At 36.3% G+C, this 18,477-nt stretch overlaps 1 protein-coding gene across 2 annotated transcripts in view; it reads right to left on the bottom strand.

The window, feature by feature from the left end:
• Positions 1 to 18,477, bottom strand: part of LOC106135856 (transcription factor AP-2-epsilon) — a 62,746-nt gene that overhangs the window by 7,335 nt on the left and 36,934 nt on the right. For both annotated transcript variants that reach the window (XM_060951312.1, XM_060951313.1), the window contains exons 2-6: positions 7,598 to 7,744; positions 6,630 to 6,788; positions 4,689 to 4,802; positions 3,425 to 3,479; positions 1,435 to 1,624 (exon numbers count right to left, since the gene is read on the bottom strand). In XM_060951312.1, the coding sequence (XP_060807295.1) occupies positions 1,435 to 1,624; positions 3,425 to 3,479; positions 4,689 to 4,802; positions 6,630 to 6,788; positions 7,598 to 7,744 (665 nt within the window). The remainder of the gene's footprint in view (positions 1 to 1,434; positions 1,625 to 3,424; positions 3,480 to 4,688; positions 4,803 to 6,629; positions 6,789 to 7,597; positions 7,745 to 18,477) is intronic.

The following is an 18,477-nucleotide window of genomic DNA, read 5'->3' as shown; positions in this document are numbered from 1 at the left end:
AAATAACTAAATGTTAATGACGGCTATTAGAGGCCCTCGACGTTTGCTCCAAATTCTATTAAACGTTCAGACAGACGTGGATTTATTGTGCTTAATATTCTCTAAGGTACTACTTTGAGATTGTGTGATTTGAAAACGTGTAAAAAATGTTTATTAAAAAAGTATACTTCAATGAAAGATTTGGTGATCCGTTAAATATAATTAAAAAAAAGTTACGTATGTAATTAATTAAAATTTTATTAAAGTGTTTAATTTGATATTTATAAGCATTAAGTAGGTACTTAAAAGTTACTAGGAAAAAGCAGTGGCAACGTCCTCTTAATAAAACTGACAAACGGCAAGCGACAATGGAACACTTGAAACTCGTCCGTAACCACTAGAACTTATAAACCAGTAATTATTTATGATAAATTCCGAGTAGATACATGTTATACTAACATGAGCCCGCCACATAACCACAGACAAACGCTATAAAAACAATCTAATGACCGACCAAAATGAGCGCAGAAAGTCAAACGTATTTTTAGTGGTCGCGCCTTATTCCATGAACATTGCAGTGCTGCCATTGCAAAAAATAAAATAAACGTCCGGTACTTTGTAGGACGGTGCGTAGTAATTTAATTAAAATGTATTATTCATGGGGTAATTATTAAATTCAATTATGCAGATGAATTATACGACAATTATTATATTTTACTTGTCCGATGTTCCTTTCAAGGAATAAATTACTGATTATTAAGCGAGACTTAAGAGTTAATATAGTAGTAATTTCCTATAAAAAGGTGTACCTATGTTTTTGAAAATTCACAAGTAAATGTACTTAATTAGACATCTTCATTGAGTAAAGAGACATTTCTGGGCGAATTTATAATTTCATAACAACCTAGAATGCTGAGAATAAATTAGTAAAATAAGTTACCTACTTTTGTGATTTCTTCTTTCAGGTTGTTAAATACTTCATTCGAGTTTCCCTAAAATAAGTCACGGCAATCTCGCCGTTGTCAAATATTGGACGATTAGGACAAGTGTGAGACATTGACTGTACTGTACAGTACGGGTCCGCAGAACTACATATTGTTATTGGGGATATGTCATATCCTATCAATAGTTGTGTTATATTAAATCAAAAACCTGACTCATCCAATTCAGGATCCATGGTCAAAGGGTAGGTATACACCGGGCTCCTCTCCCAGAGTGGTTAGGATGCGACTGGGACTAAGGCCAGGAGGAAGAAGACTTAATCACTTAAATTTTAACATGTAATATGGGTAAGGTTCCCCTGCAAAGGTTGTGAAGGTCCAATGGGAGTCGTTTCGTGTAAAAACCGGACTTACCCAATCCAGGACCAACCTGGGCTCTACTTAAGAGAGGTAAGGATGCACCGGGACTTACGCCAGGGCGTCGAAGAAGAAGACTACCTCACCAAGACCTCACCTTCTTAAAACGCCGCCTAATAACGAGGCGTTCAAACATTCCGGGGGTGACAATCTTCTCTGAACTTCTGCGACTGTGACCTTGTATTTGCTCGTTGAGGAAAGCAGCGACAGTCTTCCAGGCACGGAGCAGAACACGTCGTTCGGTGCGCAGGAGCCGCTGCCACCTAGACCGTCTCGTCCTTTCATTGCTGCAAGGGATAAGATTTATTACGTGGCAGCTTATAAAAAGAACTTTTGTTAAGTAAGTCGCAAGTGTGTCCCATAATCTACTTACTAATGTAATAATAACTAGATTATGGCAGCTCCGTTCGCGCGATTACAAAAATATTGTATGTTCTATAGCGTTAACTCACGGGTATTCACAGATAGGTTGGCATCACTTTTTCTGTCACTTATCTTATTCGAAGATGTTCAACTTCGTTCCTACTCTCAGTAGTTTCTTTGTCTGTAAGTTAAGTCTGTATATTGGCGACGTATATATGATTATATCGCAGAATCAGTCCTAACTCTTATGTTTGCTTTTCACATTTTTATTGTCAGACTGCTGAATTTATATTGACAACATTGTTACATATATACATACATACATATTGTCACATCTATATCCCTTGCGGGGTAGACAGAGCCAACAGTCTTGAAAAGACTGAATGGCCACGTTCAGCTATTTGGCTTTATGATAGAATTGAGATTCAAATAGTGACAGGTTGCTAGCCCATCGCCTAAAAAAAAAGAATCCCAATTTTGTAAGCCTATCCCTTAGTCGCCTTTTACGACATCCATGGGAAAGAGATGGAGTGGTCCTATTCTTTTTTCATTGGTGCCGGGAACCACACGGCACTAACATTGTTGTTTGATATAATTAACTTAATTAAACAAGATTTGACTAAGACGAGCTAGATTTAATGTTATAAAAAATACGTTTCAAATATAACAAAAGTATGTGCGTGCACATGTGTAAAAAATACGGGTGATTACCAAATTCCCGACATGGAATACTAACAATAGCACTTCTAACAATCACTGCCACGCCCCAAACATGCACTCAGCGTGATCGCTATTCTCATTGTAATAATTCTATATGGCAACCCTAATACAATAAACATTAGTGTGTCATTAGCTTTGCACCATACTGGCTATTTAACACCATGCCTTTTCAAATAATAAAAAAGAAATGCGTTGTCGTATTAGTGGCCAATTACACAAAAAATGTTCTATACTTTTGAAATTGGAATATTACCATAGGAATAAGTACAAGTATTTCTGTCCGAGTTTTTTACTTATTTGAAAAATGGTAACGGCACAGTTTAAACACGAATGGCAAAAAGTTTTGAACAAGTAATAGAGCATAGAAATTATATTATAATAAGTATTATTAAACAGAATACCTATAATATTGAAGCAGAAAGATTGTAGTTACAGTTCTTAATGACCACATTCAAATTGCACTCGGATCTTAACGACTCATTTCCGAAACGCTATTCAAATATAGATTGATTGATCGATACTTTTATTTCATCTGTATCGATTCATTCGGCCGTTGAATGAGATGGATTTTTTTACAATCTACTTAGAAAAATCGATACACCTATCCGATAAGTTTGGTATGAGGTCTAATTACAGTTTTATCTTTAGCGGGTCATCGTTGGAGTAGGTAACAATAAAAATCTTTGATAAGTTAATAATATGTATTTATTTTATCTGATGTTCGTTCGATTTAAATATCTTTGGGCTGATCAAGTACCGGTGATTTTCTAAGACTTTGGTCATACAAAAAATGTGTGCCATCTATGATTTATGTATTGCCTCAATAGTTTAAAATAAATAGGTAATGCAATATCCCTATTAAAGGCAAGTCTTTAAATGGATTAATAGATCGAGACTTGGAATAACCTTTATCAGTAAACTTTATTTTTTTTATTTAACAATATCAAACACCGTAGATGACACCATATATATAAAGGTTTTATACATTATGTAAGTACACTCACTTTTTAATAGTGGTAGGTCCGTCATGAAACCACTCGTGTCGTCCATGCCTGAGTTCTGAAATAATTACAATAAATTAATTATGTATGTCCAAATTAGTAATCCTAATTTCTATTTTTTCTATATTTAATGTGTCTGTGGACTCTGTCCACCCCGTAGGAAATTGAGACGTTGTTTTGGTGAGCATTTATGTGATACAAGTGTCCATCTATTTTAGATAATTATTTTTAGTTTAATTCTTATAGTTAATGTGTGGTTACATAGATGGCTCTGTTCAATATTAGAACGCGATATGGTTTCTTGCATTGTATCTAATATAAAGTCAAAGAAAGTTCCGAGTAAATGAGTTTAGCAGCAGTGGTGGTTTGTTTTATTCGACGTGCAATCGTAGCGACAACGACAATGTATATGGAATTCCAATCAATAAAGTATGTCTGCCAATTCAAATTCGTTCAAAATGTAATTATATAATTCTTTAAAAATAAAAACAGTTACTTTTTTACAAAATAATACACAAGTTTTTGATTGTATGTCTTTTTTTCCAACATGAAAGAATAACGATTTAAAAGATAAATTATAAGATTTAAAATTTTATTTTAAAGGTTGTAAAAGACAAAACTTAACTAAATACGCATAGACTAGTTAAATATAGTTCTATGTTAACCGTCGCCTATACCTTCTTCCTAAGTCCATACTAAATAACGCTAGGCAATATTTTTCTACTCTAATTAACTTGCATCCCCTATTCCTAAAACATTTTTATCGAAGTATTTCTCAAAAATATCGAAGATGAATTCCTTGTGCCGGGGTAATGTTTATTAAATTCCTATTGACCGTCGCACATATTTCCAGAGGATATTGATATTTTATAAGCTTAATTGGCATTTTTATCACGTTTTATTATATGTTTACTTAAAATTAAAATGATAAGGTTTATATAACTATAGCTTCTATGCATATAATGTAGGTTAAGGGTAAGTAGTTTTGTTATAATTTATGTGCAATAAAGGGTTTATTCTATCTATGCTCATTTCGTGTGGTTCTCGGAATTTTAAAATACTCACTCTATCTCTTTTCCTAATCATACTGTCTCATTATTCAATATATTGTTTAAAAAAATGTTATGTAAAAGTAAATTGTTTCACCGTCAAGTCAAGTCGCTAACAAGATTTCACTATTTTTATCACCCTTCGCATAGCCAAAGAATTATTAGTTGGCCGATCTTTAATGGCAGGAAATTTTAATAAAACACACATTAACACATACCGGCGCTTCTTCCGTGGAATGTAACGCATGGTGCAGCGCCAGCTCATGTTGCTCCCGCGCACCGTAGTCCGCCCGCCGGTCGCCGCCGCCGTAGCTGAACCCGCCGTGGGATAACTGGAACAAAAAAGTACATTTAAGATCTGAGGATACAAGGCACTTAAATCTTATTTATTAGATACGCTGTTTGCTTGTTATATATGGACAAGCACTTATTATTTGTCTTTTTATTTTTATTTTCAGACCAGAATATCAGACGTTTGAGATACCTACGTCATGAGTTTTGTGCAAACCTAATGAAAAAAAAAGACGTAGTAGGTATATATTTGATCGAAACATTAACTAGTTTGTACTTTTAATGCTTCGATCAAATATATACCTTTTGAAGTTTAAAATTGAAAAATGATGTAATGTGGTTATTATAAATAGAGAGCGTATATCCAATCCTCCTCACCTCCTCCTTCACTTCACCATAGAATTTCTTTATTAATTAAACATGAAAAATATCTCTGGGAAAAAAAAATCATAATAGTGAATACTTAGTTACCTAAAGTAGACTCGAACAATTTTTACAAAAATAACACCGCTATTAACTTTGTACATCGGCATTGCATTATGCCGTTCCATAAATTGAAGTTCAATCACTAAATGACATCTAGTTTCCCGCGAAAAATCGCCCGCTATTGTGCATCATACCCGGGTTTCGAAGACCGGAACATTACCAACGGCTAATCTGCTAAAGTAGGGCCATAGAGAATCTTGCTTCCAATGCTCATTGTTGGCCACAAAATATTTATGATATAGGTAGTTTTAAAGGGAATAAAATTCGAATTTGGAAAGCGTATTTTCACAATTCAAATAAAATTAAATAAGATGGCAAGATGGATAATGGGTATATCGATTCGATTGGATTTTCTTGTTGAATTAATAAGTAAAAAAATATTTTCATTCTGTAGGTAATATTATGCCGTTTGTACCTACTTAGTACTTTATATTATAACTGTCGTTATCAAAATGTCTCTTTGTTTTGTGTGTTTGCTTCTTTTCTTTCCTTGTAAATTAGAAAAAGCAGACATTTTATTCTTAACAGGAAAATCGTACTAATAGTTTGACTTTAGATTTATCTATTTATCAAAATCCTTAAAATGAAATACGTGCAGTCTCTGGGTTCAATAATCTCAACCTTCATCTAAACATGAAGCATGAACGTAAAATTAGTGGAAATTATTCGAAACTCGTCAATGCCCTGATTTCTGAGGAGGTAAGTATTTATTAGCATATTTGTTGGCAGAGGGTTCCAACTATGGCGGGATTCTTTCGCGAGGGAGCGCGGAGGGGAAATAGTTTGAAGACTTGTGATTATGAATCGATATTAAGTAGCTTTTGTTAATGTTTAAACATGGTTTAAACAAGTATAGAATAAGAAAGACAATAATGTATAATTCTGTAAGTAATAAGGGCAGATTATTGTTTCATTTTGTTATTATCTTGATGAAAAATAAACAAAATATAATCATCGGTTAGAAACCCCAGCGCATTAATTGTATAGGTTATTTTTCTATTAGGTATACAATCTCTTAATAGTTTAATGTACCTTGGTCAAATCGGGGACGTCTTGGCAAAAGTCAGGTCAAGCTAAACCGACGAGGTTGCATGAAGAGTAATGAAGGTTGATGAGGCGAAAGAAGCATTCATTGATCGTGGCATGTGGAAAGATAGAGTCTATGCCTACCTCTTCAGGCAGGAGTCGTGATTTAATGTAGTATGTAAATAATAAATAAAAATGAACTTTATTTTTTGCTCCACAACAATACAATTGGTGTCTTAACTATACCATAACTAATATACATAAGTTGCATGAATGGTCTGCTGTGGAGAACTGATGCCTGAACTAGGTATCCGAAGGAACCTGTCATACAGGACACCATATATGGTATTACTTACATGGTGAGCATGTATAGCGTCGTGGTGGTCCCTGTGGTGCCGCAGATGCGCGTGCGGCTCGTGGTGCCCGTGGTGGCGCGGGAGCAGCTGCTGGGGCGCGTAGTGTTGTGCGTACTCCGCGCCCCCACCACCGCCGCCCCCGTAGTCCATGCCATGGCTCTGAAAACGAAGAGTGTTGAGGTTGCGAACGAATGCAGAAAAGTTGGTGATAGAAACTTTTTTTGTAAGTACTTATATAGTCTAGAAATAATTCTGAAATCTTAGCGATGGAAGAGATATCGTTATTGTAAATGACAGTTAAATAGAGCTTAATGTCCAAGGTAATTGAATGGAGATTGAATCTGGTCAAATAGTTCAGAAGCAACATCAAGAAAAGTAACTGAGAATTAAGAGCGTAAACAAGGTAGAACATGAAGTAATATTAGTCTGAAATAATCAGATTTAAGTCAGATTTTGGACTGACTGGGGGTGATACGGAGCCTCCACTAAGCAGACTGTCACCATTAATCTACCGTAGGTTGTTTCCTTTATGTCACGAAGGCAGCGAAGTTTCATGATCGACCAGCACCAAAAAGTGATGTGGTAAGCCACGGGTTTCCAGTCAAAATACTTTCTTTTACTTTTTAACGGCCTCCGTGGCGCAGCGGTAGTACGCACTGTCTGTGACACCAGAGGTCCCGGGTTCGAATCCCGTCCAGAGCATGATGAGAAAAGAACTTTTACTGATTAGCCTGGGTCTCTGATGTTTCAAGTATTTATTATAAAATATAATATCGTTGAGTTAGTATCTCGTAACACAAGTTTCGAATTTACTTCGAGGCTTAATCAATCTGTGTAATTTTTCCCCTATTTATTTATATATTTTGAAATCACTTAGTGTAATTTGTCCCCTTTATATTTATTTCTTTTGTTGGCAATCGAGCTCGAAACTATGCTCCCGCTACAAGACTATAAAGTACAATAAGTACCTGTTGTTGATGATGCGGACTAGCTGGATGAGGGGCAGGCGCGAACGGCGGCGGGAAGTACGGCGGCTGGAAGTCAGCGAGGGACGGCTGGGCGCCGCTCCTGAAGCCGCCGCCGCCGAGTCCCAGCCCGCCGCCGCCGAGACGCTCCTGCAGAAAACAAAAAGAAATCACTACATAGTATAAAACAAAGCGGCTATTTCAGTCTGTTTGTCTGAATGCTTAAATCTTTAAAATTACGCAACGGATTTTGATGCGATTTTTTTGTAACAGGTAGAGTGATTCAAGAGGAAGGTTTTTATGTATAATAACAAAATTTTGCACCCGTGCGAAGACGGGGCGGGTCGCTAGTTTAAAATAAAGTAAAAAAAAATATATGTAACACTTCTGCAGAAACAGATTCGATATTATCTTACTAATATTATAAATGCGAAAGTTTATGAGTACGTCAGGATGTCAGAATGGATGTTTGTTTCTCTTTCACGCTGAAACTAGGTACTGAACCGATTACGATGAAATTTGGTATGTAGGTAGCTAAAGACCCAGATTAACATAACATCATATAGGCTACTTTTTATCCCGGAGTTCCTGCAGGATTGATTCCACGCGAACGAAGTCGCGGGCGGCCTCTAGTTAAAAATAATAAAAACGACTTGTAAAAAATAATACTGTCATTAAAAATTTGACAGCCCTACATAAGAACTAAATGGCACGCCGCCAATTAAGCCTTTAAACTTTTGTAACTAAGTTTTGAAGTTAACAAATTTACTGCGAGATCTAAGTATAGACGTGTTGTTTCATATGCATATGATCATAACATTTGTATAATTATATCTGGACATCTAGGCTGTTCATTAGAGGTCTGCTTAATTTATATTTCGAAATAATTCTGATGTGATAATAATGATATGACGCCACGGACACGCGAACTTTGAATTAGATTAGACCATCATCACTTAACTCTGATTTGTATTCATTCCATCAAAATTTTTTACCGACAGCATATGAAACTTATTAAAATAAAATGTTTTAAAGTACATAATGTTCATACTTTTCGCATTTATCTATCAACGTATATGTCCTAATTTTGGGATGTACCCATGCTCAGAGACAGTTTTAGATAAGCATGCGTCAAAGATTGTTTTTTTTTACAGAAACGTGTGAAAGGTCAAATTTTTATTGGAATGTGAAAGTTGAAATTTTTATTGGAAAAAAACTATTTATAAAATTTTGTTAACTGTTTAAAAGATTTCAACGTGCTACGATGGCGCTACGATTCTGCTACGAGAATGAATCAGTCAAAAGTGCTTCTTTTACTTTCAATATTAATAAATTCTTAGTATCGGCGACTAGGAAAATCAGGTAATTAGTGTAGGTACGTACTTATAAACTTACACTCTCAATTCAATCTCTTGAGAATGTAAATAAACAAAAATCAAACCAGATTGCTAACCTGTCGGAGTTAAATAGTGGTTTCTACTAAAGGAAGTTGCGATGTGAATTTCGTGAAACGAAGAATCGGAAATATAAGTCTTAACAGTAAAATAATTAAAAATAGGCCTTAGCACGGACCGTCATCTATGGTTAACAATAAAATAAACTTACAAAAGTATAATAATGACAAAATTAAGAAATATATTCATTTACAACTGACTGCTAATGCTTAATGCTTAACTATTTAATAAGTATATATATCTACTGATGCTCATTTATATTGTATTGTTAATTCCCCATTATTTCAATAGGTCAATACAATGTAAGGTTGGAATACGTACAGTGTAGTAATTGTAACTGTAATTAATCAGATGGATCAAACAAGTAATAACCGGTCTAGTGGGCCTATTTCGACACCCGCATGTTTTAATCGATGTATTTTAGTAAATGTGGATCACCGAAATGAGAAGCAATCAATGTAATATAGAGGTAAAGCGTCTTAAAAATAATAAATTCACGATGAATTATACATTGTCATATTGTACACACTTATTGGTAGGGTAATCATTATCCTATTTACTGAGTAGGGATTTAAAAAAGGAGCCTCAAGATGCTTTCTTGCAAGCAAAAGGGTAAAATGATTATAAAACTGTTATGCGTATACGAGCTAAAGTCATCGCCATTTGTAATTTTATTAAGAAGATGGTCTGTTTCTTTATATGTTGGTAAACGAAGTGTAATTTTTTTCTAAAATTGTCCTATGACTCCCCTTATTAAGCTGTATTAGTATATATTACAATTTCGTTTATTACAGTTCATAGGAACTTAACTTTGGAAACTTCTTTTATGTAATGGGTTAGCAATCTAAATCTCAATCATAAGTCACTTTTTGTTATTTTTTTTGTTATAATTTTTAATCAAGAATTGAGAGCTTGAATTCTCAACCTTCGATGTTATGTGTCGCAATGGTCAACTGATCGATTATGTGGCGACTGGTCTTGCCGGATACGGAACCGTTGACATGTGTGTACTTTTGTACCACCGCAGCTATGTAACGTTATGTCGAAATTGAAATCTAATTATACATACATATGGTCACGTCTATATCCCTTGCGGGGTAGACAGAGCCAACAGTCTTGAAAAGACCGAATGACCACGTTCAGCTATTTGGCTTAATGATAGAATTGAGATTCAAATAGTGACAGGTTGCAAACCCATCGCCTAAAAAGGAATCCCAAGTTTGTAAGCCTTTCCCTTAGTCGCCTTTTACGATATCCATGGGTAAGAGATGGAGTGGTCCTATTCTTTTTTGTATTGGTGCCGGAAACCACACGGCACTCTAATTATAATGTGTGTAACTTTAATACCAAGTGATAAGATGATTGAAAAATTCCATTACAATTCTTGCCGTAAAAGGTGTAAGTACGCGATACATTTATTATACGAAAAATAACAAAATCAACTAAAGATTTTACCATATCCATCTGTATTTTTGGTACTATTTATCTACATATTATGTTTTTCGCAAGTTATTGTAGTTATAAATAAGTATTCTATGTCTTTGTCATAATTTGTTTTTTTCGCTGTGGGTAGTTGCAAATAATAGACCTAAAATCAGCTGATCCTTTTATTTTAAAGATTAAAAATAATAAACAATAGTAACAATATATAATTTTGTCATATACATATAAACAATAACTTTAGGTTTATGTACATATAATAAATTCTGCGCTAGCCTGCCTTACTGGACTTCCACATCACAACACAATTTATCGCAATGGAGACATCAAACCACTCTGAATTAGAGCAAGTACAGATGACACAGAAGCAACTGGAGAAGTCACTGGCTGATCGCATGGCCAATTTTGAGAAGCGGCTCACCATCACTCCTGCTGCAGAGGTTAGTCAGTTGCGGGAAGAGTACTCAGACTTTAAGAATATTGTGCACTCAATCTTCCTTCTGTTGAAACAACAGATCCATAATTTGAGCAGCAAAATTGACTCCATTGAGATGAGGACTCGTAGGAAAGTTTTGCTGTTTAATGGCATACAGGAGGACTCCAATGAAAATATCTCAAATACAATATGCAGCATTCTTACTGATCAATTTGATTTCACCGATGTTAGTAGTCACATCAAAGTATGTCACCGCTTAGGAGCTACTAAACTGGATCGTGCAAGACCTGTTCTTGTCCGTTTCAATTCGACAGATGCCAGAACAACTGTGTGGAACAAAAAAACTGCTTTGAAAGGATCTCCAATAAGTATCTCAGAGTTCCTCACTCGTGCCAGGCAGGAGGTGTTCATGGCTACTCGATTGCACTTTGGTATGAGGCGGTGTTGGACTATGGATGGCGTAATTTGTGTCAGGACTCCGGCGGGTGACCGCGTGAAGTTCACCACAGCTGCTGAGTTGGCTGTTTTGACGAAGAGGTTTCCTGCTGTAGATGCTGATAACAAGCGAGTGTCGCCAGAGGAAAACAAGCAGCGAACCGATCAACCGCGGAGCTCCTTGTTGCAGACGCAGCCTTCCAAAAAAACTGCCACCATTGCTGCTAAAAACATGACTCGTCGTCAGATGCAGGCAGGCAAGTCCAAGTAAAAGGTGTAACGTCTCATTATTGTACTGTTTAGTTTGTGTACTTTCGCCCGTAGGCTATTTTTATTGTAAAACGTAGGTAGCTAGCGTACAAACTCAGAACTTTTTAATACATAGTTTTATTTTATTTACTAACGGGTAGACAGTTTTAAAATTTATAGTTATTTGTTTTTAAAATGGCACTTCACAGGCGTTATTTTGCTTTGTTAACTTTGTTTTTCTTTCTTTTCTATTGTCGTTCGCCGTTCATTTCGTGAATGTCGATGTCAACTTAACTGTCAACTTCATTTAATTGTATGCTTGGTTGTTTCTTACATACAGCCATGGTGTTCTTGCTTCGGTTTGTGATAAATTGTTTTTACTTTCTTATTTTCTTTGTTTGTAAGGTCCGGCTGGCGGGTTTGGCGAGAACTTTTACTTTAGTTCGTCAAACTAAATACACCACTTATATTAATAGTTAGTTTGTAAGAACCATATATATATTTATTGTGTTTATTAATTATGCAGCAACAGCAACTTTCATTTAACAATAATGATTCCTTATGCACTGCAGAGGACTCTGGTTCCTCCAGTTTTGCCTCTCATGGCTCTTCAGGGACACTGGGAGAATTTGTCAGGGATGCCTTCCACCGCTTTCCTCAAAATTTCAATGTATGCCACATCAAAGCACAGAGCATTCCCGCTCATTACTCTGACCTCGTTGAAGCTTTTTCTTCTGATGAACTGAGTGCAGTACTTGTCTCAGAAACCTGGTTTAAGCCTAGTCTACCTTCTACTAGCTACTCGCTGCCTGGATTCGTACTGATACGAAATGATCGTGTTGATAAGGGGTCGGGAGGTGTTGCTATATATTTGCGTAGTGACATTCCTTACCGCGTAATCTCCACGTCACCTTCTGAATATTCAGCTTCAATGGAGTATATCTTGTTAGAGGTCACAGTTAAAGGTTGTAAATCTATTCTTGGCATCTTTTATTCCCCTTCTTTAAGAATAGATTATTTTTCTACCTTTGAGTCGCTTCTGGAATCGGTTTGTTCAGACTATGCTCATCATCTGATCCTTGGGGATTTTAACACGTGCCTTTTGAAGGGAAATTCTAGAACTTCTAAATTACTAAATATTGTCAAGTCGGTTAATTTTTCTATTCTCCCATCTGGACCAACTCACTTCACAGAACATGGACCTACCTTGCTTGACTTGATAATCACTTCTTCAGAAAAGCTTGTCGCCAGTCATGGTCAAATACCGGCCCCGGGGTTTTCCCATCATGACTTAATCTATGTCTCTTACAAGCTCAGAGTTCCCAAAATAAAGCCTACAATCCTCCAACTGCGCTGCTTCTCAAAAATAGACCACAGGGCCTTAATAACTGACGCCTCTAATATTGACTGGTCTCCGGTGACTGCAGCGAATACAGTCGACGAGAAAATTTCTCTGTTTAACAATAAAATCTTGGCTCTGTATGATGCGCATGCTCCAGTGAGAGCAGTCAAAATAAGGCGTCCTCCCGCACCGTGGATAACTAATGCAGTTCGTATAGCCATGAGACGACGGAACAATGCTTTTCGTAGGTTTAAACGGGAGCGCAGTGATGAAAATTGGTCATTGTATAAAGCTGCAAGGAATCGATGCAACCAATTTTGTCGTAACGCTAAACGCCGCTATTTCACTGACAACATCGAAAATGTTTCTACTGCCAATCTCTGGAAATTTCTCAATTCTCAGGGCATAGGCAAAATAAAAAATGAATCTTCAAAAATACCTTTTTCCTTAAATGCTCTCAACAATCATTTTACAACTGTCCCACTCTTGGATCACACAGTTAAAAACTGTACTATATCTTATATTTTTGATTTGCCTGTTCCTGATGGTAGTTTATTCGAATTTTCCACAGTCACCGAGGACGACGTTTCAAAAACCATCCAATCCATAACTTCTAATGCTGTCGGGCCGGATGAAATCAGTCGCGGGATGCTGATCCCAATTCTCAGTTTTATTCTCCCTGTCATCACGCACATTATAAATACCAGTTTTATAGATCATCGTTTTCCTACCTCATGGCTTAATGCTTATGTTCGTCCTCTCCCCAAGATTCCTGATCCTATCCGTTTAAATGATGTGCGTCCCATTTCCATCCTTTCCTTCCTGTCTAAAATCCTCGAAGCCTCTGCCTTTAATCAGTTTTTAAAACACTTGATTGACAACAATCTTCTCAATCGATATCAGTCTGGTTTTAGGCCCGGACACAGCACAACTACTGCACTGCTTCGTGTTACTGATGACATAAGAAAGGGCATGGAAAACCAAAAAGTTACCATATTGGTGTTAATTGATTTTAGTAACGCGTTTAATACTGTCGATATCGATATTTTACTAACTATTCTAACCCGTTGCAACGTCTCCCCTTCGGTGATTGATTGGTTCTCGAGTTATCTTCGCGGTCGTCGGCAGCAGGTTCGCAACGGAGCGGAGACATCCGACTGGTGTGATCTGAAAGCCGGCGTACCGCAAGGCGGCATTTTATCTCCTATCCTTTTTTCTATTTTTATTAATCTTCTCTCGTCTCATATTACATGTTCTTATCACTTTTATGCAGACGACTTGCAGCTTTATACACATACTAGTTTAGACGACATAGATAAGTCAATATCCATAATAAATAACAATTTAAACATTATACTGGGGTGGTCTAAAAACTTTGGGATCCAGGTTAATGTAAAAAAGTGTCAGGCGGTTGTAGTTGGAAGTACCTATCAAATAAATAACATAGACATCAATAGTACGCTGCCTCTGATGTTTGACGGGACTCCAATACCTTTTAGTCCTACTGTCAAAGACCTCGGTCTTCTCATCGATTCAAACCTTTGCTGGAACCCATATGTCGTTGAGCTCAGTCGAAAGGTCTACGGGTCTCTACATTACCTGCAACGTCTGAAACATTTTCTTCCCATTAAAACCAAAGTAATGTTGGCTCAAGCACTTGTTATACCCATTATTGATTATGCTGATGTGTGTTGTCTGGATCTAACTGAAGAACAACTTAATAAGCTTGAACGTCTTCTCAATAATTGTATCAGATTTATTTTCTGTCTTCGTAAGTATGACCATGTCTCTGAATTCCGTTCTCAGCTTAAGTGGCTGCCCATCCGACAACGTAGGAATCTTCATATTCTTTGCCAACTTTATAATATACTTAATAATCCCCTAGCTCCAGATTATCTTAGATCCGAATTTCAACTTTTAAGTTCCACTCATGAAAGAATCCTACGTTCCTCTAACAGGTTGACCCTTGCAACACCTTTTCACCGTACAGGTTTTTATTCAAATTCTTTCGCTGCTACAGCTGTTAGACTTTGGAATGCACTTCCCGATTCCGTTCAAGCTTCTCTGAGCCGCGCCAGTTTTAAGTCGCATGTGGTCCAGTTGTTTCTGACTCAGTCATGAGAGAGTAATCTCTGTATGTAATCTGCTGCAAATATATATATATATATTTATGTATATATATGTATTTATGTATATCTATGTTTACTGTAGTATATAGGTATATATTATGTATAGGTTTTTAGTATATATCATATAGTAAGTAAGTATGTTTATTGTACATTATTATTATCACCCACACAAAGGTTCTCCGCTTAACCCAATGGTAGACTGTTAGATAATGCTATTAGCATTAAGTCCGCCTATTGTACTTTACAAATTGTTATTGTTACAATAAAGAATAAATAAATAAATAAATAAATAATGGTAAAGAGTTACAACTTTAAAGGGGTACTTAAATTAGCTGGTAGAAATTGGATCCCGTCTTTTTTTCTTCTCTATATATCAATGGAAAAGATGACTTACATACTTAACAATCGAATAAACAAAGCTTTTTAAAAATATAAAGTATAAAGAGTGGATCTACTTTAAATCCGAAATATAATGTGCGTGCAAATGGTCTTGGAACTAAAGACGGCGTAGACCGGAAGAACTGGATAGATAGAGGTAGAAAGCGGACCTCAGACCCTGAAGCTTAGTAGCAGAAGGTGCAACTAAGAACATGCCAAGATGTGTAAGAGAAGAGTGATCCTACTATATCGAAATCTCATGGGAAAACTGAGCAGTTGAAACACCCTGCGTCAAACCTTTGACTCTCTAGGTCAAAACAGTCAAAAAATAAAACTAATTAATTAATTTACGGCGCCATCACATATGAATGTCTTGTCAATAAAGATCTGAAATATTGCGAGCCTCGGAGAAAGCTATGCGGAGGTCAAACAGGTCGCATTTCGTAAGCTCTCGGTAACAAAAGCTCTATCGAGTTAGCAAGTTTGTTCTATAAGTGATAAATTATGCTAGTGCTGGGTCAGAATAGACGGTGATATCGATAAAATTGACAGTTTGCTAAAGAAAAATATAGAATGTTTTTGTTATCAATTTTAATATAATTGACTGAGTTGACTGTTAAGACAAATGCATTTAGCATTAAGTCCAACCATTGTATCTACTTTGCTTGTAACAATAAAATTTAAATAAAATTTTAATAGAAAACAAAGTTTGTTTTTGCTTGAACTATCTAAGCTTCTCGAAGGAATTGTTAAACATTTGCTCTTGCTTTACTAACCTAGTCAATAGCACAAAGTCATTGTTGAGAAGTATTGATATATAAATAAATTAACCAGACAGATTTCTACAATTTTTGTGGTCATTCGAGGAGAGTATGCCAGACTTATTGAGGATTTATTTTCTGTAAAAATTTGCCTTGCGGTCGCAAATGATAGCAATAACTAATAAGTTTAAACTGAATGATATTCCCTCGCCAATCATTATGTAACAGCCGATACCAAGTCACAATTATCTGCCAATTATTAAAAAAAAAACATGATAGTGCGATCGGTATCAAAAATCGATATCGATGCTTGCATGTCAGATCGAATAGAATTTACTGTTACGACAACATTCGATCAATCAAAGTTGGAATGCGTATTAGGCTCGTACTGGGCTATATCTCAATTACAATACGATAAAATTGATCGATATATGTGTCTCATTAACATAGGAATTGAGCCCCGCACTAGTATTGCTTTATTATTTGATTGATTGTGTAAAAATAGTGCTTGTTAGAATGTTATTTTACAACTACTTTTCTGCGTACATCTAATTAAAAGTACCTATGTATTTTTAGAGTAATATATGGTTCCCTTACATCAGATATGGTTGTATTCTCAATTTATCTGGGAAAAAATGTGATTGGTGGATTGTATTTATGTGTGTAAGGATGTGAACAATTTTTTTTATGACATATTTGAGTGCGTTTGTCCCCCATTACCTGGTGGTAGTAAGCAAGAAGTGGCCCAAGGTGGTGCTCGCAAGCTCAAATAGAGCCTATTCATTCTTGCCTTGATTTCCGAGTTGTACATATGTATCGGGGAATAGAGAAGCTGGGAGGGAATTCCAAATCACAGTCACAATTGTAACCGTTTCACGCAAAAATATCCAAAAAGATCTTTTTGGATCTTTTTGTGTCGAACTCAATGTTTCAACATAAAGAGATCCACACCTACACAAGAGTGGAAGGTATTTTAAAAAGTATGATAGACTTTGTGATTGTAGATGAAAGATTGAAGAACAAAGTGCTGGATACCCGTGCATATCGCGGTGCTGGCATTGACTCGGACCATTTACTGGTGATATCCCGGATAAGGGGTATCTTCAATCGCTGGCGGCACAGGGTAAGGGAGCAAACCAGCGCTTTGGAAAGAGTAAAAGTAGAAAATTTGCAAGATATGGATGTAGGTAAGAAGTATATTAATAGACTGAAGGATGAATTTGAAGATTTAGAGGAAATGAGCGATATTGAAGATGGATGGAAGGAATTTAAAGAAAGAATTGTGAAAGTAGCTGTTGAAGTGTGTGGTGTAAGTAGAAGAAGGAAAGGAAAAAATCACAAAAATGCGTGGATCAGTAAAGATGTGCAAGAACTTGTGCGATTAAAGAAGAAAGCATGGCTGGATTTGTTAGCAGCAAAAGCTAACTTAAGAATGCAAGAGGTTATAGATGAAGATGTGAATGAAGCACGTAAGGAATATAAGAAAATGAAAGATTTGGTTAAGAAAGCTGTGATTAGAAAGAAAGAAGAGTATAAAGAGGATTTTGATAAAAGGCTATCAGAAGACTTTCAGTCAAATCTGAAAGTATTCTGGAAATCCGTAAGGTCAGCCCGAGGAAATACTATAACCAGAGAGCTGACTAGGATCAGATGCCAGGATGGTAGCGTTGTGAAAGGAGAAGAATGTGTACTAAAGATATGGAAGGACTATTTTGAAAGTTTATTTGAAAAAAAGGAAGGAAATAAGAAAGATTTCTGCTATAGCGAAGAAAAAGAGAATGAGATGGAAGGCGAAATTGAAATGTTCGAAATTGTGGAAGCACTTAAGAGTATGAAAGCGGGAAAGGCTGCTGGGTGTGATAGAGTGTCGGTCGAGATGCTTAAAGCAGGAAAAGGCGTAGTAGCTAGTCAGTTGTACTGCCTTTTCAATTTGTGTTGGAGAAGCGGCCGAGTACCAAAAGATTGGTGTAAGGCTGTTATCGTGCCACTTTACAAAGGAAAAGGGTCACAGCTGGACTGCAAAAATTATCGTGGTATAAGCCTGCTTAGCGTCGTCGGCAAATTGTATGCTAAGGTATTGATTAATAGAGTCAGGAATGAAACTGATGACAAAATATGGGATGCTCAAGCGGGATTTCGAAAGGGAATGGGATGTACTGATCAGGTCTTTTCCTTGCGGTGCATAGCCGAAAAGTTTTTGGCCAAGAGTCAAAAAGTCTATTGCACATTCGTAGATCTGGAAAAGGCCTATGACAGAGT

This window comes from Amyelois transitella, chromosome 24, assembly GCF_032362555.1.
Source record: "Amyelois transitella isolate CPQ chromosome 24, ilAmyTran1.1, whole genome shotgun sequence".
Taxonomy (NCBI): Eukaryota; Metazoa; Arthropoda; class Insecta; order Lepidoptera; family Pyralidae; genus Amyelois; species Amyelois transitella.
This window is presented reverse-complemented; position numbering and strand designations above follow the sequence as displayed.